Source organism: Lucilia sericata, unplaced genomic scaffold (genome assembly GCF_015586225.1).
Source record: "Lucilia sericata isolate MDLA Ls3-8-SP2 unplaced genomic scaffold, ASM1558622v1 Contig000585F_arrow, whole genome shotgun sequence".
In the NCBI taxonomy this organism is placed as follows: Eukaryota; Metazoa; Arthropoda; class Insecta; order Diptera; family Calliphoridae; genus Lucilia; species Lucilia sericata.
The window spans coordinates 1-22,810 of record NW_023994592.1 but is presented as its reverse complement, the minus strand read 5'-3'; the positions used below and the strand labels follow the sequence as shown (position 1 = coordinate 22,810).

Genomic DNA, 22,810 nt, shown 5'->3' with positions numbered 1-22,810 from the left:
CAGAACTAGAACAGAACTAGAACAGAACTAGAACAGAACTAGAACAGAACTAGAACAGAACTAGAACAACTAGAACAGAACTAGAACAGAACTAGAACAGAACTAGAACAGAACTAGAACAGAACTAGAACAGAACTAGAACAGAACTAGAACAGAACTAGAACAGAACTAGAACAGAACTAGAACTAGAACAGAACTAGAACAGAACTAGAACAGAACTAGAACAGAACTAGAACAGAACCGAACTAGATAGAAAGAACTAGAACAGAACCACTAGAACAGAACTAGAACAGAACTAGAACAGAACTAGAACAGAACTAGAACAGAACTAGAACAGAACTAGAACAGAACTAGAACAGAACTAGAACAGAACTACAGAACTAGAACAGAACTAGAACTAGAACAGAACTAGAACAGAACTAGAACAGAACTAGAACAGAACTAGAACAGAACTAGAACAGAACTAGAACAGAACTAGAACAGAACTAGAACAGACTAGAACAGAACTAGAACAGAACTAGAACAGAACTAGAACAGAACTAGAACAGAACTAGAACAGAACTAGAACAGAACTAGAACAGAACAGAACTAAACAGAACTAGAACAGAACTAGAACAGAACTAGAACAGAACAGAACTAGAACAGAACTACAACGAACTACAACAGAACTACAACAGAACTAGAACAGAACTAGAACAGAACTTCACAGAACTAGAACAGAACTAAAACAGAACTAGAACAGTACTAGAACAGAACTAGAACAGAACTAGAACAGAACTAGAACAGAACTAGAACAGAACTAGAACAGAACTAGAACAGAACTAGAACAGAACTAGAACAGAACTAGAACAGAACTAGAACAGAACTAGAACAGAACTAGAACACAACTAGAACAAACTAGAACACAACTAGAACACAACTAGAACACAACTAGAACAGAACTAGAATAGAACAGAACAGAACTAGAACAAAACAAAGCCTTAGAAATAGATCTAGATTATTAATTTAAGATAAAAATATTAAACAGTTGGATTTGTTTTAATTTTATTATAAAAAGTAAAAATAAATATTCTTATATCGTCGCAAAAGCCCTCCTCTGCAACAGCTCCTCTTCCTCATGCATTGTTAAATACACTAGACTCTGTAGTACTTAAGATTTCCGTGGCCCCCGCCAAAGGTCTAAGAGTTGTGGCTGTTTTCGTACATGCTGGATAGTTTACCACCTCATGTGTACACAATTGCTGCAGTTCATCGAAATACATGCCACTAGGACACTCTGTTCGACCGATAATCTCTCCCTCTTGACACAACCAAAAACCCCTGCAACCATCATCATTAATATTGGCCAATTGTATATTGTGATAGCCCAAAGAAACGCAACGATTGTAAGGACAAGAAATATTTGTGCGCAACACACACTCGCCATCATTACTGGGATCGAAAAATCTTTCGAAAGGACATTCACCATGTATAAGTTCTATATTGCCGTCGGTTGTGGCCCTTACAGTAATAATAACCATTACAGCTAACACCATCTGATATGAAAACTCCCGCCTTGGTACATTTTAGATTTTCGGGTATTTTTGGCGCCAATGTTGTAGTTTCCATACAATCCACATTTGTGGGATAATCGCAATCACCTTTAAAGGCATTAAAATAAAATGTTTCCGGACAGGTGCCATTTATTAACTTCCCATGCCAACACATTTGATAGGCATTGCAGGAATTTGGTACTTTAATGAATACACCATCTGGTACTATATTACAATAGTCTTCGGGTAATATTTTTACTTCGCAGGTATAATTTCGAATACAATTCTTGGTGTCGGGATTGAAATTCATGCCACTGGAACAGGCACCATGTGAGCCCTTGCCATTTTTGCAATAGTAATAACCGCTGCAGGAATAAGGATCGGAAACAAAACCCATCAATCCCGGGTGTAGCCGCACAGGGATTAGTGGAATAACACTTAACAGTATTGGGTGGTACGCAACTACCTGTATTGCGATCGTAGAAGAGATCACCCTCACAGATACCCGGAAAGGGTTTTTGGTTTACACATGTTATGTATTTGTTACACGCCGAGGGATCTTTAATTTTGGTATTGTTGGCTATATAGGTACATAATAGGTCGGGATTAAATTCTACAGCAGCAGCGTAAGCTGTTGCGACCACAAGGAATAGTAAGGTGAAAGAAATTTGACAGATTGTTGAGACAGATTTAACTGTGAGGAAAAAAAGAGGTTCTTGATTAATTTCTTGAAATATTTAGAGAATCCAATAAGATTCAATGACAAGCGGATGAAGTAAATGAGGCGTTATAAAGACTATCAATGACAAGGGCGACTCCATAAATAATTTTCAATGACAAGCGACAAAATAAGATTCAATGACAAGCGGATGAAGTAAATGAGGCGTTATAAAGACTATCAATGACAAGGGCGACTCCATAAATAATTTCATAGTTAATCCAGCGAATTTAATGATTCTTCTTGAATGAGCAGTCTAATTTTAAAAGTACTGAAATAGAACAGAACTAGAACAGAACTAGAACAGAACTAGAACAGAACTAGAACAGAACTAGAACAGAACTAGAACAGAACTAGAACAGAACTAGAACAGAACTAGAACAGAACTAGAACAGAACTAGAACAGAACTAGAACAGAACTAGAACAGAACTAGAACAGAACTAGAACAGAACTAGAAACAGAACTAGAACAACTAGAACAGAACTAGAACAGAACTAGAACAGAACTAGAACAGAACTAGAACAGAACTAGAACAGAACTAGAACAGAACTAGAACAGAACTAGAACAGAACTAGAACAGAACTAGAACATAACTAGAACAGAACTAGAACAGAACTAGAACAGAACTAGAACGAACTAGAACAGAACTAGACAAACTAGAACAGAACTAGAACAAACTAGAACAGAACTAGAACAGAACTAGAACAGAACTAGAACAAAGTAGAACAGAACTAGAACTAGAACAGAACTAGAACAGAACTAGAACAGAACTAGAACAGAACTAGAACAGAGCTAGAACAGATTAGAACAGAACTAGAACAGAACTAGAACAGATCTAGAACAGAACTAGAACAGATCTAGAACAGAACTAGAACAGAACTAGAACAGAACTAGAACAGAACTAGAACAGAACTAGAACAGAACTTGAACAGAACTAGAACAGAACAGAACTAGAACAGAACTAGAACAGAACTAGAACAGAACAGAACAGAACAGAACTAGAACAGAACTAGAACATAGACAGAACTAGAACAGAACTAGAACAGAACTAGAACAGAACTAGAACAGAACTAGAACAGAACTAGAACAGAACTAGAACAGAACTAGAAACAGAACTAGAACAGAACTAGAACAGAACAGAACTAGAACAGAACTAGAACAGAACTAGAACAGAACTAGAACAGAACTAGAACAGAACTAGAACAGAAACTAGAACAGAACTAGAACAGAACTAGAGCAGAACTAGAACAGAACTAGAACAGAACTAGACAGACTAGAACAGAACTAGAACACAGAACTAGAACAGAACTAGAACAGAACTAGAAACAGAACTAGAACAGAACTAGAACAGAACTAGAAACAGAACTAGAACAGAACTGAAACAGAACTAGAACAGAACTAAACAGAACTAGAACAGAACTAGAACAGAACTAGAACAGAAACTAGAACAGAACTAGAACAGAACTAGAACAGACTAGAACAGAACTAGAACAGAACTAGAACAGAACTAGAACAGAACTAGAACAGAACTAGAACAGAACTGGAACAGAACTAGACAGAACTAGAACCGAACTAGAACAGATATAGAACAGATCAAGAACTGATCTAAACGAGTACTGAAATAGATTAATCCAATTGATTGTCTGCTGTCGCCAAAAAATGCCAAAAAATTGCATTATCATTAGAAGACTGTCAAAATTTCAATTATTTTGGGCAATTAAAACAAAACTTGTGAACTTCTGTGATAGTATTCAATGACATTGAAGCTTGTTTAGAACGATAAGATTTTTTAACGATTATTTTTTAAATTATCACTTGAATGAAAAACGTTTGATGTTGAAATGTAACTCCGATTTTTATTCAACACTTACACATTTTTTCTAAGTTTATAATTTTTTGTAAATTTTATTAATGTTTTTTTTTTTTTTTTTGATATTTCGATGTGTAAGTCCTTTTGGTAGCTTTTTAACTATTTTATTTTGAATTGTTCTATATTTTCTTTGAATTTTATTTTAATGTCTTAAATTTAAATTCTTTGGTTACTTTTACATGAGCACTTGTATTGCTTAACTAAACGACTAATGTCTTTATAGCTTTCAGACCGGCCTTATAAATAAAGAAATTATAATTTGTATAAATTTAAACACAAAACTTTCCGTCCCCCATTTAAAATAGTACAATAAAATCTCACTTCTTGATTAAAAAAAGAACTACAAGAACAAAAGTATAATACAATAATTATTATAAATTATATTTTAGGCAATGCTGCAATTAAACTTTAAATAACAAACGATTAATTATGTTTTTAATACATGTTGAACTACCGTTGGTAGTTGACAACTGGATGGCGTGTTTGTGAAAGCAGAGAAATACCGAAATCAAAATTTTTCTTTACATACATATGCAGATTAAACCCCGAACCGAAATCCAGAACTGAACTAGAACTGAACAAGAACTGAACTAGAACTGAACTAGAACTGAACGAGGAACTAGAACTGAACGGAACTAGAACTGAACGGAACTAAATGAACTAGAACTGAACGGAACTAGAACTGAACGGAACTAGAACTGACGGAACTAGAACTGAACTAGAACTGAACTAGAACTGAACTAGAACTGAACTAGAACTGAACTAGAACTGAACTAGACTGAACTAGAACTGAACTAGAACTGAACTAGAACTGAACTAGAACTGAACTAGAACTGAACTAGAACTGAACTAGAACTGAACTAGAACTGAACTAGAACTGAACTAGAACTGAACTAGAACTGAACTAGACTGAACTAGAACTGAACTAGAACTGAACTAGAACTGAACTAGAACTGAACTAGAACTGAACTAGAACTGAACTAGAACTGAACTAGAACTGAACTAGAACTGAACTAGAACTGAACTAGAACTGAACTAGAACTGAACTAGAACTGAACTAGAACTGAACTAGAACTGAACTAGAACTGAACTAGAACTGAACTAGAACTGAACTAGAACTGACTAGAACTAGAACTGAACTAGAACTGAACTAGAACTAGAACTGACTAGAACTGAACTAGAACTGAACTAGAACTGAACTAGAACTGAACTAGAACTGAACTAGAACTGAACTAGAACTGAACTAGAACTGAACTAGAACTGAACTAGAACTGAACTAGAACTGAACTAGAACTGAACTAGAACTGAACAGAACTGAACTAGAACTGAACTAGAACTGAACTAGAACTGAACTAGAACTGAACTAGAACTGAACTAGAACTGAACTAGAACTGAACTAGAACTGAACTAGAACTGAACTAGAACTGAACTAGAACTGAACTAGAACTGAACTAGAACTGAACTAGAACTGAACTAGAACTGAACTAGAACTGAACTAGAACTGAACTAGAACTGAACTAGAACTGAACTAGAACTGAACTAGAACTGAACTAGAACTGAACTAGAACTAGAACTGAACTAGAACTGAACTAGAACTGAACTAGAACTGAACTAGAACTGAACTAGAACTGAACTAGAACTGACTAGAACTGAGAACTGAACTAGAACTGAACTAGAACTGAACTAGAACTGAACTAGAACTGAACTAGAAACTAGAACTGATACTAGAACTGAACTAGAACTGACTAGAACTGAACTAACAACTGAACTAGAAACTGAACTAGAACTGAAACTAGAACTGAACTAGAACTGAACTAGAACTGAACTATAACTGAACTAGAACTGAACTAGAACTAGAACTGGATGCAATTGAGCTGTAAGAGAACCTGCACCTAAAACAGAGCTGATTTAGAAAAGACCTAAAATTTAGCTGAACTAACTTAAAGCTCTTTGTCAGTAATAATTGTATGTATGTATGTATTTCCCAAGTCGTTACAAACTCACATTTTATTCAAGATAATATTTAGTTAAACAATTTTGCAAATATATTTTGTCCATTTAAAATTCTTTAGAGAATGTTTAAAAACACCTTTATCAGTTAAAAAATTAGAAATTTAACACTTATTTGACACTGATAATACCTGCTAACTTGACTATAATTGACTGACGCCTCTACCTCAGCTCCCCTATCTGTGTTATTTATTAGCCTCCTTAAAAACTTTTCTTACGTAGTTATTTCCATACAATTTGATTTTATAATAATCATCTATTTTAATAATTACTGAACCCCTATCGAAGTATTTTCCTGATTTAATAATTTATTTTTAATGATTCTTTAATTGTAGAAATCGTCAAAGTACTTAGAACTTTATGATCTGTTTTTCTCTTGGCGATAAGACGAAAGTTCATAGATTTTATTAATGTGTGTGAATTTTTATTGCGAATATCTAAACCTCAACCCATAACAGATTATAAAATAACAAGAGAAGAGATATAAATGTGATAAATAAAAAAAAGATCGAGGGTTTTATCTAAATGCTAATATGAAACCAGATGTTAATTGTTTATCTCTTTGAGTAATAAAGTTTCTTCCAAACAATGACATAAATTAATTAAATTCAACAGTTTCTTCTGTCACCGAGGTTACTAACACAATGAATTTAGTTAAATTAAATAGATATATGAACAGAATTAGAACTAGAACAGAACTGGAACAGAACTGGGACAGAACTAGAACAGAAAGACTAGAACAGAACTAGAAAAGAACTAGAACAGAACAGACTAGAACAGAACTAGAAAAGAACTAAGAAAGAACTAGAAAAGAACTAGAAACCAGCACTAGAACAGAACTAGAACAGAACTAGAACAGAACTAGAACAGAACTAGAACAGAACTAGACAGAACTAGAACAGAACTAGACAGAAACTAGAACAGACTATAACTATGACTAGACCAGAACTAGAACAGAACTAGACAGAACTAGAACCGAACTAGAACAGAACTAGAACAGAACTAGAACAGAACTAGAACAGACTAGAACAGAACTAGAACAGAAACTAGAACAGAACTAGAACAGAACTAGAACAGAACTAGAACCGAACCTAGAAATAGAACAGAACTAGAAACAGAACTCGAACAGAACTAGAACAGAACTAGAACAGAACTAGAAAGACTAGAACAGAACTAGAACAGAACTAGAACAGAACTAGAAAGAACTAGACCAGACTAGAACAGAACTAGAACAGAACTAGAACAGAACTAGAACAGAATAGAAACAGAACTAGAACAGAACTAGAACAGAACTAGAACAGAACTCGAACAGACTAGAACAGAACTAGAACAGAACTAGAACAGAACTAGAACAGAACTAGAAACAGAACTAGAACAGAACTAGAACAGAAAACTAGAAACAGAACTAGAACAGAACTAGAACAGAACTAGAACAGAACTAGAACAGAACTAGAACAGAACTAGAACAGGAACTAGAACAGAACTAGAACAGAACTAGACAGAACTAGAACAGAACTAGAACAGAACTAGAACAGAACTAGAACCTAACTAGAACAGAACTAGAACAGAACTAGACAGAACTAGAAAACAGAACAGAACTAGAACAGAACTAGAACCAGAACTAGAACGAACTAGAACAGAACTAGAACAGAACTAGAACAGAACTTGAACAGAACTAGAACAGAACTAGAACAGAACGCTAGAACAGAACTAGAACAAACTAGAACAGAAGCTGAAATAAAACTGAACTAAACCGAACTAGAACCGATTTAGGAATTAAGCAGTCTGTTTCATGCATTTTATTGTCCAGATCCCGTAAATTTCCAAATGGGCATTGTTATTTAAAGTTGCAAAAAGTCAAATTTTTACAATTAAAATTTTATAGGAAATATGTATAAAACGATAAATAATGTTATAAAATTTTAAATCATAAATTGTCATGATAACACTGCCCACAAATCTCGTGTTTAGCTCGCATACCCCAAATTTTTTGAACTATAACGTCCATCAAATTATTGTGCTCTTACAATAAGCAGTTATTTTTTAATAATTATACGATATGCTGGCACTTACTGATTTAATAATTTATTTTTAATTATTTATTAAGTGCAAATTATTAAACGAAATTTATAGAATTTTATGATCTAGTTTTCTTTGGAGCAAATTAAAAGGTAAGCATAATTCGATAGCAAGTAGAGAACGGGCTATAACGGCCAATATTTTTCAAAGGGGTTTTTTTTGTATTAGTCAGTCCAGTGATATACATATACAGACATATTTACATAAATACATATATTTTTAAAAATTGATAATGTTCTCAAGTTTAGACGGTAAGAAAAAGATAAGGTTTGGTTAGAAGATAAATAGTCAGAAAATTTTTGTATGAATTAAAAAATAAATATTATCTAAAGTACTAGTATTTGGGCAAATAAGTAAACAAAATAGTATTGATATTTTGGGCATGTGCTAGTTGTCGGGAACATGAGTTCTAAGACTTGGCAAATAACTAACAAATTTATACGTCGAAATACGTAAAAAATAGAAGATTAAATAGAAATTTCTTAGAAAAAATGATTTATTAAAACAAAATTTAATTAAAAGGGTACTTTTTTTTTTTGTTTAAAAACACTTTGGTACTTTTTGGCACTTAAAAGTCTGGCCAGATTTTAAAGGTTACCGGAAAGCTTCAAACAAACGAAAATATTACAAAAAGCATAATAATTGTTTTTATCTATAAAATGTAACTACAACAAAATTTTAATGAAAAATGATAAGTAGAAAAATATGAATAATTTGTCTCAATATTTTTTCTTATTTAAAGATAAAATATCTGCAAAACGTAGCATCAGTATTGAAAGTCTTTAAACAGTAACACGAGTTTCCCACGATTAAATACGAAATGTTTAAAGGTAAGAGAGAACTTTTCTTTTGGAAAATTAAATGTCTAACTATAATTTCCCCTCTCCTCTTTTCAGTCTACTTTCTTTTCCTCATGGCGGGCTCATTGTTTAGCCTTCTGGCAGCCCAGTCTATTAGCATAGATCTGTTGTGTTCCTTGGCACCCAATACCACTATTCTACAACCCCATAGTTGTACAGAATGGTTAAAATGCCCCAGTACTATAGAAGCATCAGACATGGAAACGGGTTCTTGTGTAGTTGGCCTGTACTTTAACAAAAATACGGGCAAATGTGACTATAAGGAGAATGTTCAGTGCCCCTTTGAAATTAGCTTCAAAAATCGTTGTTCTCCGGCAACTGAAGGCTCATTCTTGGTAGATGAGAACAATTGCAGTGGTTACATCTATTGCCAAAATGGTGGTAGAAATGAAAATCAGTTTGCCCCAACAATTTAGTATTTGATCCCGATAACAAGGCCTGTGTTTATCAACATCAATATAAGTGCCCCTAGCCATAACAAAAACATGGCAGCAATCCTCTCGTGCTTGTCTCTGCCCGACAATATGTTCTTTGCCCATCAAGAGATTGCTCTAATACAGTCAATGTCAAAAGGGTGTCCTATCCTCCCATTCCTGTAATAAAAATTTTGCCTGGGATTATGTAGAAGGTAATTGTGTGCCTTCTGGAAGAAGCTGTCTGTTTGCCTACAGCCCAAAAACCCGAACCAGAAACTTAAGGTATGTGTGGATCGTGTGGGTCCTGTACCGATGATCATTCCTGCAGTGGTTATTATTTCTGCCGCCAAATGTCCAATGATACTCACGATCGTAAACCAGAACATTTCACTTGTGCAGCGGGTACCTTCTTCGATTCGAATACACTTTCGTGTCGCAATCGTTTAAATGTGAAATGTTCTCTAGATCGTTGTGAGGGTCATGGGCAATAAATATGTCAATATTGCCGGAGATTGCAGTTCGATCGTCTTGTGTCAAAATGGTGTGGCTGGTTTGCGAAATTCCTGTCCCAAAGATCATTATTTTGATGAGCATACCCAAGGTTGCACACCCCAAGTTGTAAGCTATGCAGCTTGTGCAGCTTAAATTTTATATTATAATATGTTGTTCTTGTTGTATTTTATTTTTGTAATAAATTAATAATATTTTCATAAATTTCAATGAAATTTTGTTTAAGTTTCGTTTCTATTCTAGTTTCTGTCTCCTAGTTTGGTTCTAGTTCTGTTCTAGTTTCTGTCTAGTTCTGTTCTAGTCTAGTTCGTCTAGTGTTCTATTTGTCTAGTTTTGTTCTAGTTCTGTTCTAGTTCTGTTCTAGTTCTGTTCTAGTTCTGTTCTAGTTCTGTTCTAGTTCTGTTCTAGTTCTGTTCTAGTTCTGTTCTAGTTCTGTTCTAGTTCTGTTCTAGTTCTGTTTGTTTGTCTGTTCTAGTTCTGTTCTAGTTCTGTTCTAGTTCTGTTCTGTTCTAGTTCTGTTCTGTTCTAGTTCTGTTCTAGTTCTGTTCTAGTTCTGTTCTAGTTCTGTTCTAGTTCTGTTCTAGTTCTGTTCTAGTTCTGTTCTAGTTCTGTTCTAGTTCTGTTCTAGTTCTGTTCTAGTTCTGTTCTAGTTCTGTTCTAGTTCTGTTCTGTTCTAGTTCTGTTCTAGTTCTGTTCTAGTTCTGTTCTAGTTCTGTTCTAGTTCTGTTCTAGTTCTGTTCTAGTTCTGTTCTAGTTCTGTTCTAGTTCTGTTCTAGTTCTAGTTCTGTTCTAGTTCTGTTCTAGTTCTGTTCTAGTTCTGTTCTAGTTCTGTTCTAGTTCTGTTCTAGTTCTGTTCTAGTTCTGTGTTCTAGTTCTGTTCTAGTTCTGTTCTAGTTCTGTTCTAGTTCTGTTCTAGTTCTGTTCTAGTTCTGTTTTCTAGTTCTGTTCTAGTTCTGTTCTAGTTCTGTTCTAGTTCTGTTCTAGTTCTGTTCTAGTTCTGTTCTAGTTCTGTTCTAGTTCTGTTCTAGTTCTGTTCTAGTTCTGTTTAGTTCTGTTCTAGTTCTGTTCTAGTTCTGTTCTAGTTCTGTTCTAGTTCTGTTCTAGTTCTGTTCTAGTTCTGTTTAGTTCTGTTCTAGTTCTGTTCTAGTTCTGTTCTAGTTCTGTTCTAGTTCTGTTCTAGTTCTGTTCTAGTTCTGTTCTAGTTCTGTTCTAGTTCTGTTCTAGTTCTGTTCTAGTTATGTTCTAGTTATGTTCTAGTTCTGTTCTAGTTCTGTTCTAGTTCTGTTCTAGTTATGTTCTAGTTCTGTTCTAGTTCTGTTCTAGTTCTGTTCTAGTTCTGTTCTAGTTCTGTTCTAGTTCTGTTCTAGTTCTGTTCTAGTTCTGTTCTAGTTCTGTTCTAGTTCTGTTCTGTTCTAGTTCTGTTCTGTTCTAGTTCTGTTCTAGTTCTGTTCTAGTTCTGCTGTTCTAGTTCTGTTCTAGTTCTGTTCTAGTTCTGTTCTAGTTCTGTTCTAGTTCTGTTCTAGTTCTGTTCTAGTTCTGTTCTAGTTCTGTTCTAGTTCTGTTCTAGTTCTGTTCTGTTCTAGTTCTTCTAGTTCTGTTCTGTTCTAGTTCTGTTCTAGTTCTGTTCTAGTTCTGTTCTAGTTCTGTTCTAGTTCTGTTCTAGTTCTGTTCTAGTTCTGTTCTAGTTCTGTTCTAGTTCTGTTCTAGTTCTGTTCTAGTTCTGTTCTAGTTTTGTTCTAGTTCTGTTCTAATTCTGTTCTAGTTCTGTTTTAGTTCTAGTTCCGTTCTAGTTATTAAGAAGTTTTAAGAAGTTTTTTGACATTTATCAATAATATTATTTTTAAACTTTAAAACATAGTCAAAGTAATTACCTAACTTTACCTGGTCCTTATGCGGAGTTACTTTTTACCACCCCATTAGTACCTGAAATTAAACAAAAAGTACCAAGAATGCAATAAGTTAAATTAACGCAAATATTTTATATGTATGTATATATAGAAGTATGTTTCAACAGACCAACTATGTATGAATAATATAGGTGGTCAATGGAAAAACAGATCCATCAAAATCAAAACTGTCAGATAGTAAATATGAAATATCAGATTTACAGATAATTCGATTAGTTGTCAATGCATGGATTTGTTATAAAAACCTAGAAACTTTTTTCAAATAAGTTCAGTAGTAATTTTAACACGGAATCGAAAAAGTTGTTTTTTTAAGATTTAAGCGAACTAACCTAGTGACATTAAACGAAATGTGTGGTAAGTTCTAAAAATAAAAGTTTTAAGTCGGAAATAAAGTAAATAAGTATTAGTGAAAGTTTAAAAATATATTAAAAACTAATTTGAAACTTATTTAATATATATAGTGTTGTGTAGGGTTTTAATGTTAAATATACTACTATTCAGTATTTTATTGAAAATTTATTTGAAATTAATAAAACCTTGAAAATTTTTATAATTAAAACTATTAATAATACATAGATGTTCTTAGTTTAAAGTACTTGTGTCTTTTAAGTAAGTCTCGTATTACTGAAATCTTATCATTTAAATCTTCTAATAACTTTAATTGTTTTCCACACATTTACCGAAATTTTGTTATCGAAGATTTCATTAACGAAATTTCTATATAAATTGGGGATTTTTTTTTTTTTTTTTTGGAAGACAATAATTTTTAGACAAGCCCATACATATATACTTACATATATGTACATATGTACATACATATGTTGTAGTTTTAGATGAAAATATTTAACACTTTACTTTCTTGATAATTTATAACCTTCCAACCCCCCACCTCCCAATTGTTTTTAAATCGACCAATTTACGCATTAAATCACAAATCAAAACAAGGCCGACTATATAATACCCCTTACACCGGTTACAAAAATAAAATGTGATTTTATTTTCATAATAAAGCATTGTAGTTGAATTGTACCTTGCCTCCGATATATTTAAGCCATTTATTGTTGAGTAAAATTGTGAACATTTAAGTCAAATTTTGAAGGGGGCTTTGTATAGGTGCTATGGTCAAAAGAGACTCTATTATTATAAAATTCATGAGAGTCATCAAGGCTAGTATAGCACTTGGTTTTGCAGCTTTTTGTTGAGATACGAGTATATTAAACATAATATGAATTTAAAAGTTCTATTCGTCGGGTTGGAGGCTAGGTGAAATAATGGACCGATATTAACCATTTTCAATAAGCTTTGCCTCCAGTACCATAGAAGATCATGTGTCAAATTTCATTGAATTATCATCAAAATTGCGACCTGTAGTTTGATTACAAGGTTTACAAGCCCTATTCGGGGGTTCAGTTGTATGGGGGCTAGGTGAAATAATGGACCGATATTAACCATTTTCAATAAGCTTTGCTCCAGTACCATAGAAGATCATGTGTCAAATTTCATTGAATTATCATCAAAATTGCGACCTGTAGTTTGATTACAAGGTTTACAAGCCCTATTCGGGGTTCAGTTGTATGGGGGCTAGGTGAAATAATGGACCGATTTAACCACTTTCAATAGCTTATTTCCGGTACCATAGAAGATCATGTGTCAAATTTCATTGAATTATCATCAAAATTGCGACCTGTAGTTTGATTACAAGGTTTACAAGCCCTATTCGGGGGTTCAGTTGTATGGGGGCTAGATGAAATAATGGACCGATATTAACCATTTTCAATAAGCTTTGCCTCCGTACCATAGAAGATCATGTGTCAAATTTCATTGAATTATCATCAAAATTGCGACCTGTAGTTTGATTACAAGGTTTACAAGCCCTATTCGGGGTTCAGTTGTATGGGGGCTAGGTGAAATAATGGACCGATGTTAACCACTTTCAATAGCTTTATTCCGGTACCATAGAAGATCATGTGTCAAATTTCATTGAATTATCATCAAAATTGCGACCTGTAGTTTGATTACAAGGTTTACAAGCCCCATTCGGAGGTTCAGTTGTATGGGGGCTAGGTGAAATAATGGACCGATATTAACCCATTTTCAATAAGCTTTGCTCCAGTACCATAGAAGATCATGTGTCAAATTTCATTGAATTATCATCAAAATTGCGACCTGTAGTTTGATTACAAGGTTTACAAGCCCTATTCGGGGGTTCAGTTGTATGGGGGCTAGGTGAAATAATGGACCGATGTTAACCACTTTCAATAGCTTTATTTCCGGTACCATAGAAGATCATGTGTCAAATTTCATTGAATTATCATCAAAATTGCGACCTGTAGTTTGATTACAAGGTTTACAAGCCCCATTCGGAGGTTCAGTTGTATGGGGGCTAGGTGAAATAATGGACCGATGTTAACCACTTTCAATAGCTTTATTTCCGGTACCATAGAAGATCATGTGTCAAATTCATTGAATTATCATCAAATTGCGACCTGTAGTTTGATTACAAGGTTTACAAGCCCCATTCGGAGGTTCAGTTGTATGGGGGCTAGGTGAAATAATGGACCGATTTTAACCAATAGGCTTCGTCCCTGGGACAATAGAAGATCATGTACCAAATTTCATTGAATTATCTTCAAAATTACGACCTGTAGTTTGATTACAAGGTTTACATGGACGGACGGACGACGGACGGACATAGCTAATCGGACTCAGAAATGATTCTAAGCCGATTGGTATACTATAATATACCCTCCCCACTAAAGTGTGTGTAGGGTATAAATATAAAATATTTACTTTGGTATAATTTTGGATATAAGAAATGGCCTTAGCAGTTAGCTTATCACTAGTGCTACTACGATAATCTTAGTAAAATAATTAAAAAAATTATATTAACAAAAATGACAAAACAAATTTTAATGATAATTTTAAATTTCTAAGAATTATCACAGGAATAGTGTTAGTTACATAGCCATAAACATATAAAAACCATATGTATATTTAAGCAAATAAGAAAGTATAGACGGTCATGATCGACAGGGTCAAATATGGGCCAATTTAAAAAAAATTTAATTGATGTATTTATGTTTACATAAAAGTTATTTACACAAAGTTCTAGTAATGTTCTAGTACTGTTTTAATTATGTTAGTACTGTTCTAGTTTTGATCTAGTTCTGTTCTAGTTCTGTTCTAGTTCTGTTTTAGTTCTGTTCTAGTTTTGATCTAGTTCTGTTCTAGTTCTGTTCTAGTTCTGTTCTAGTTCTGTTCTAGTTCTGTTCTAGTTCTGTTCTAGTTCTGTTCTAGTTCTGTTCTGTTCTAGTTCTGTTCTAGTTCTGTTCTAGTTCTGTTCTAGTTCTGTTCTAGTTCTGTTCTAGTTCTGTTCTAATTCTGTTCTAGTTCTGTTCTAGTTCTGTTCTAGTTCTGTTCTAATTCTGTTCTAGTTCTGTTCTAGTTCTGTTCTAGTTCTGTTCTAGTTCTGTTTTAGTTCTGTTCTAGTTCTGTTCTAGTTCTGTTCTAGTTCTGTTCTAGTTCTGTTCTAGTTCTGTTCTAGTTCTGTTCTAGTTCTGTTCTAGTTCTATTCTAGTTCTGTTCTAGTTCTGTTCTAGTTCTGTTCCAGTTCTGTTCTAGTTCTGTTCTAGTTCTGTTCTAGTTCTGTTCTAGTTCTGTTCTAGTTCTGTTCTAGTTCTGTTCTAGTTCTGTTCTAGTTCTGTTCTAGTTCTGTTCTAGTTCTGTTTTAGTTCTGTTCTAGTTCTGTTCTAGTTCTGTTCCAGTTCTGTTCTAGTTCTGTTCTAGTTCTGTTCTAGTTCTGTTCTAGTTCTGTTCTAGTTCTGTTCTAGTTCTGTTCTAGTTCTGTTCTAGTTCTGTTCTAGTTCTGTTCTAGTTCTGTTCTAGTTCTGTTCTAGCTCTGTTCTAGTTCTGTTCTAGTTCTGTTCTAGTTCTGTTCTAGTTCTGTTCTAGTTCTGTTCTCTGTTCTAGTTCTGTTCTAGTTCTGTTCTAGTTCTGTTCTAGTTCTTTTCTAGTTCTGTTCTAGTTCTGTTCTAGTTCTGTTCTAGTTCTGTTCTAGTTCTGTTCTAGTTCTGTTCTAGTTCTGTTCTAGTTCTGTTCTAGTTCTGTTCTAGTTCTGTTCTAGTTCTGTTCTAGTTCTGTTCTAGTTCTGTTCTAGTTCTGTTCTAGTTCTGTTCTAGTTCTGTTCTAGTTCTGTTCTAGTTCTGTTCTAGTTCTGTTCTAGTTCTGTTCTAGTTCTGTTCTAGTTCTGTTCTAGTTCTGTTCTAGTTCTGTTCTAGTTCTGTTCTAGTTCTGTTCTAGTTCTGTTCTAGTTCTGTTCTAGTTCTGTTCTAGTTCTGTTCTAGTTCTGTTCTAGTTCTGTTCTAGTTCTGTTCTAGTTCTATTCTAGTTCTGTTCGAGTTCTGTTCTAGTTCTATTCTACTTCTCTTCTAGTTCTGTTCTACTTTCTCTTCTAGTTCTGTTCTGCTTCAGTTCACTTCAGTTCTAGTTCTGTTCTACATGTGTTCTAATTAGCTTCTATTTTTAGTTCTATTTTAATCAGCGAATAGCGAACGGATTTAATTCGCTCGCGATTTTAATTCAAGCGATCTAAATATTTCATATTCCCGCTAATAAATCGCGATAAGTGTTGAAAATTTAAGAGCTGTTAAATAGAACTCGCTCTCATAATTTTGAAATTTAAATAAATTAAATTTATAAGACATAATTAAATTATATATACATAAGATATAACTAAATAAATTTCAAATTGAATATATGTACATATGTACATTAGGGTTATAAACAAAAGTAAGGCACTATCACGATGTGGTAGCCAGTAGTGTTCTAACAACGAAAACGTTTTTCTTAAGTAATTTTGTTGCAAAAACTTCGATCGATTGCAAGCGAGTTAAAAATATAAAAACATGTAAATATCACTTATGAAGCGAATACAAAAAAAGTCTCAAATTAAAATTTGGCTCGCGTGTTGTTAAAAAATAAAACTCGTGATTTTGAATTTGTATAGCGATCGCGAGCTTATAATTCTGTTCTAGTATTCTAACCTTGCAGGGTAGATATATATATATATATATATATAATATATATCTATATATATATATTATATATATATATATTATATATGTAGTTCTCTGCTGGCTATCTGGTGTCTAAATTATTAGGCTTTTTTGGAATTATAGTAGACCATTTTTTCATCTTATCTATAATATATAAGTTATTTGTTATTATTAATTAAAATTTTTGTCCAAAAAATATATAGATATATATTTTGCTGTATTTATGTACATTTGTATCAATCAGTTGAAATATTGCCTATAAAAAGACAACAACCTTTAGCAAATAGAGTTAGTGTTAAAAGTAACTTTCAAAATCAAACGGAAACATTAGTTAAGAAAAAATTTAAATAATTCTTAAAAATGATAAGTGAGTGTTAAAAAAAATACAAAATAGCTTTTAAATGGAATTTGTTTTTCTGAAAATGTGTGTGTATTTTGTTATTATTTTTGTTTTTTTTGTAATTACAGCTAAAACTTTATTGGCAAGTGTTGCCATTATGCTAATAGCAACTGTCTATGCTGAATACGATGTGGCCAAATATTGTCAACTTGTTGAAGACCGGTACGAAAATGCCCAGCATGGAATCCTGTCAAGATTATTACATATGTGGCCTTAATAACCAGCCAATACCAGGCAAATGCGACGCTAATACTGTCTTCGATAAAGATACACAAGGCTGTGTACCAGAGGACACAGGGTAACTGCTTTTTAAGTTTGGATAATCCATGCGAAAATAAGGATGACACATTTGCTCCCAGTACTAAAGCTTGCAAATGAATGGCACTATTGTTTAAATGGCAAAATAGCAGGCAAATGGTACCTGTCAACTAGGACAAATATTTTACGCCTCTAACAGTACTTGCATTAATGGCGATTGTCCAGATGGCAATAGCAATAGTGGTTTTTACACCTGTTCTAAACCTATGTGATATTATGCAAAATGATCAATTCTTTGGTGATTTCGAAAACTGCAACGCTTGGCACAGGGTGTAATAATGGAAAGCCGCAAAATGGCAAATGTCTAGACAACTTGGTAAGTATACAGAAATCCAGCTAATAATTATGATTAAAACTTAGACTTCTAAAAAAAACATTTAAACTTTATGGTAAATATTTTTTCTGGCAGGTTTACGATACGAAAAAAGGCATGTGTTTGAAAAATGATGGCACAATGTGTGATAGAACCGGTGGTATAAGTGCAGTCAGTGGTGCACCTAATCCATCATTATGTACACAAAATAAAAAATAATAAAGTGGGCGATCAACTAAAGTGTTCGGTTTATTATGTATGCACAGAAGAAACGACTACCTCGGATCCCCCGACATCACCAACTTATAATTGGATAGAAGATAATTGCGGTTATGGTGAATATTTTGATGTTTTAAGCAACGAAGTGCTTAAGTCGTTCGAAAGCTCGTGCCTACCCGGTTGTAATCGTTGTGAATTTACTACCGGCAGTACTACATATTGGGTAAATGCCGACAGTTCTGATTGTTCAAAATTCAGTACTTGCAGAAAATGGGCAAAAACTAAGTAATGGTGATGGTAATTGTTCTAATGGATATTACTTCGATGAAGCAGTTCAATATTGCATTCAGGGTAATGAAAAAATGGAGCTTGTGAAAAATTATAAATGTGATGAAAATCGTGTTTGCACGCTACAGGCACCAGCTTAATATAATAAGTTTCAATAAACAATACTTTTTCAAAAACCAAAAAAAAAAAACAAAAAATACAATTTCGTCTTCAACCTATAAAATATTTCAATATTAATCAATCTATAAGAGATTGGACAAAATTCTAAAATAAATAAATAAAATGTTATTTTAAAAATTTAATTATTTTTAATCCAAAAGTTTTTAAATCACTTTTCATCACTTCAAACTGAATCACTGAATGCTACATCAGCTAAAGTTCTTACTACTATATATATATAGGCGTGAAGATAAAATTGAAATTAAAATCCTAGATAAAAATCTAGGATTATGTTAGGTTAACAGAGCTCTGTTAATCCTAGACATAAAACTTTTATGTTAACCTAACAGAATTCTGTTCTGTAATTTACAGAACTGGCATTAAATGTAAATAATATTATGTTAATGTTATTTTCACATAAATTATATTAACAGAGTTATGTTAAAACTTAACAGTACTTTGGTTAAAAAGTTTAAAAAAATAGTATTCCCTGTACTATTACCACTAATAATTGCTAGTTAGTGGGAAAAAAAAATATTGGATATCATTTCTAGCCGGATCCGAAGGAAAACTTAATGATAAAAGTGTTAACAGTGGGCCTTTTAATAATTTTTGTTATTTAAAAAAAAAAATTTACTAAACAGTCCTTTTTGAAAGGATGCGAAAGAACAGTTAATGGTCAAAAGTGTTAACATTGAGACTTGTATGTCCTTTTTGTTATTTTTTTTTAATTTTCTCAAAAATAGTATTTAAGTCCTTTTTAAACTACAAATTGGGAGCGGGCGGAAAAAATTGTATATCATTCCTAGCCGGACTCAAAGGAATACCTTATTTTAAAAAGTGTTAACAGTGGGCCTTTCAAATTCGGCTAGGAGTGATTACCAATATTATCTTAATTTTAAGTGGAAAAGGGACTTAAATCCTTTTTAGTGAATTGAAAAAAAAATACAAAAGTCACTTAAAAGGCCTACTGTTGACACGTTTAACCATTAGGTTTTTCCTCGAATCCGTCCAAGAAGATATCCAATATTTTTTCTCAACCCACTATCAATTTTAAGTGGAAAAAGAACTTAAATCATTTATTTAATGTTGATCATTTTGTTCTGGTTTTAACAGAAGTTCTGTTAAGTATTTAACATATCACAATTATTTCAATTTAAAATTTCCTAAGTTTACGGATTTTTTAAAGCTTTAACATCAATTCTGTTAACTTAAAATGACTGTTTAAAGTGACTTTACTAATTTTAAAAGTTTGTGTCTGGGATTCAAATTTCAAATTTATCATCACGCGGTCAGAAAATTTTAAAGAACTTTTTTAAGGATATTATTCAAAATTTACTAAAAATTCAGATCTTGTTCTGTTATAGTTCTGTTATAGTTATATTCTAGTTCTGTAATAGTTCTATTATAGTTCTACTCTAGTTTTGTTCTAGTTCCGTTCTCGTTCTTTTCAAGTTCTGTTCTATTTCTGTTCTAGTTCTGTTCTAGTTCTGTTCAAGTTCTGTTCAAGTTCTGTTCTAGTTCTATTCTAGTTCTTTTATAGTTCTATTCTAGTTCTGTTCTAGTTCTGTTCTAGTTCTGTTCAAGTTCTGTTCTAGTTCTTTTCTAGTTCTTTTCTAGTTCTGTTCTAGTTCTGTTCTAGTTCTGTTCTAGTTCTATTCTAGTTCTATTCCAGTTCTATTCTAGTTCTGTTCTAGTTCTGTTCTAGTTCTGTTCTAGTTCTGTTCTAGTTCTGTTCTAGTTCTGTTCTAGTTCTGTTCTAGTTCTGTTCTGTTCTAGTTCTGTTCTAGTTCTGTTCTAGTTCTGTTCTAGTTCTGTTCTAGTTCTGTTCTAGTTCTGTTCTAGTTCTGATCTAGTTCTGTTCTAGTTCTGTTCTAGTTCTGTTCTAGTTCTGTTCTAGTTCTGTTCTAGTTCTGTTCTAGTTCTGTTCTAGTTCTGTTCTAGTTCTGTTCTAGTTCTGTTCTAGTTCTGTTCTAGTTCTGTTCTAGTTCTGTTCTAGTTCTGTTCTAGTTCTGTTCTAGTTCTGTTCTAGTTCTGTTCTAGTTCTGTTCTAGTTCTGTTCTAGTTCTGTTCTAGTTCTGTTCAAGTTCTGTTCAAGTTCTGTTCTAGTTCTGTTCTGGTTCTGTTCTAGTTCTGTTCTAGTTCTGTTCTAGTTCTGTTCTAGTTCTGTTCTAGTTCTGTTCTAGTTCTGTTCTAGTTCTGTTCTAGTTCTGTTCTAGTTCTGTTCTGTTCTGTTCTGTTCTGTTCTGTTCTGTTCTGTTCTAGTTCTAGTTCTAGTTCTAGTTCTAGTTCTAGTTCTAGTTCTAGTTCTGTTCTGTTCTAGTTCTGTTCTAGTTCTGTGTTCTGTTCTACTTCTGTTCTAGCTCTGTTCTAGTTCTGTTCTGGTTCTGTTCTAGTTCTGTTCTAGTTCTGTTCTAGTTCTGTTCTAGTTCTGTTCTAGTTCTGTTCTAGTTCTGTTCTAGTTCTGTTCTAGTTCTGTTCTAGTTCTGTTCTAGTTCTGTTCTAGTTCTGTTCTAGTTCTGTTCTGTTCTGTTCTAGTTCTGTTCTAGTTCTGTTCTAGTTCTGTTCTAGTTCTGTTCTAGTTCTGTACTAGTTCTGTTCTAGTTCTGTTCTAGTTCTGTTCTAGTTCAGTTCTAGTTCAGTTCTAGTTCAGTTCTAGTTCAGTTCTAGTTAAGTTCTAGTTCTGTTCTAGTTCTGTTCTAGTTCTGTTCTAGTTCTGTTCTGGTTCTGTTCTAGTTCTGTTCTAGTTCTTTTCTAGTTCTGTTCTAGTTCTGTTCTAGTTCTGTTCTAGTTCTGTTCTAGTTCTGTTCTAGTTCTGTTCTAGTTCTGTTCTAGTTCTGTTCTAGTTCTGTTCTAGTTCTGTTCTAGTTCTGTTCTAGTTCTGTTCTAGTTCTGTTCTAGTTCTGTTCTAGTTCTATTCTAGTTCTGTTCTAGTTCTGTTCTAGTTCTGTTCTAGTTCTGTTCTAGTTCTGTTCTAGTTCTTTTCTAGTTCTTTTCTAGTTCGGTTCTAGTTCAGTTCTAGTTCTGTTCTAGTTCTTTTCTAGTTCTGTTCTAGTTCGGTTCTAGTTCTGTTCTAGTTCTGTTATCTTCACCAAATTTTATTTATGTATTTTTTATCGATGACATATTTTCAAAATAAATTATTTATGCGCTTAAAGGAGGTTATAAAACTATCAAATGCATGAGTAAGTAATTTTTTGAACAGAAAACAGTATAAATTATTATTACTTAAATTATTTATATTTTTGAATTTAAAATAGCAATTTACTTAGTATATGAGTCCAAAGAAAAGAGTGTTATATGAATAGTAGTCAAAGCCTAGAACAGCAAATAGCATGGGTAAGTGAAAGAAACAAATTCTAGGAAACATAAATGATTTCTAACGTTGTAACTCCTGGCAGTTAAAAATTTACATTTTATGTTAGTTCCAATACTATGGGCATTTGTGCCCATAACAAAAATCAATGCTGAATATGAGGTGTCTAAATATTGTCAACTAGTACCAGTGGGCACTAAATTGCCTAGTTTGGAATCATGTCAAACTTTCTATACTTGTCTGGGACAAAAACAAGTAGCGGAATCTAAATGTGCCGGTGACGATGTATTTGATAAAGATTTGCAAATGTGTGTGCCTAGAACTAATAACAATTGCCATGTTAACATAGAAAATCCTTGTGAAAATCAAGATGACACATGGGTAGGCGATACTAAAGATTGTAGCCTTTGGCATTATTGTTCAAGTGGTAAGCTAATAGGCAGCGGTTCTTGCGCATTAGGACAATATTTTGATGACACTATTAAATCGTGTGTCAATGGCAAATGTCCCTATAATATGGAAACCTCTGGAGAGATTAACGATTTATGTCAAATTATGCAAAAGGATCAATTCTTTGGTGATTTTCAAGACTGTGCTGTTTGGCATAGATGTAATGGCTCAGGCATGAATAAAGGCAAATGTGAACATGGATTGGTAAGGGGCTTAAGTAATTTTAACAAATTTTTGAGAATTTTATCTAATGAAAAACTCTTTTTTTTTCACAGCTTTACGACACCCAAAAGCGTATGTGTCTTAAGGACAGTGATCAACTATGTGAACATAACGGAGGTAAACTTCCCCTTGTAACACAGGGTCTAGAAGGTAAAAATTGTATAGAGA

At 33.3% G+C, this 22,810-nt stretch overlaps 2 protein-coding genes and 2 pseudogenes across 2 annotated transcripts; 3 read left to right on the top strand and 1 right to left on the bottom strand.

Annotated features, from left to right (window-relative positions):
* Positions 1-1,066: 1,066 nt before the first annotated feature.
* On the bottom strand, positions 1,067-4,346 carry LOC119606441 (annotated as a pseudogene).
* Positions 4,347-8,966: 4,620 nt separating this feature from the next.
* Positions 8,967-9,486, top strand: LOC119606437 (peritrophin-44-like). Its single transcript, XM_037959950.1, has 2 exons — positions 8,967-9,040; positions 9,107-9,486. Exons 1-2 carry the CDS (start codon positions 9,031-9,033, stop codon positions 9,484-9,486), a joined length of 390 nt encoding a protein of 129 aa, XP_037815878.1. The 5' UTR covers positions 8,967-9,030.
* A 2,687-nt stretch (positions 9,487-12,173) lies between these two features.
* On the top strand, positions 12,174-18,635 carry LOC119606436 (annotated as a pseudogene).
* A 3,354-nt stretch (positions 18,636-21,989) lies between these two features.
* Positions 21,990-22,792, top strand: LOC119606435 (peritrophin-48-like; the record flags this gene model as incomplete). Its single annotated transcript, XM_037959949.1, has 3 exons — positions 21,990-21,993; positions 22,056-22,624; positions 22,696-22,792. Coding segments are annotated over exons 1-3 (670 nt in total), but the record flags the coding sequence as incomplete, so codon positions are not given.
* Between the last annotated feature and the right edge of the window lie 18 nt (positions 22,793-22,810).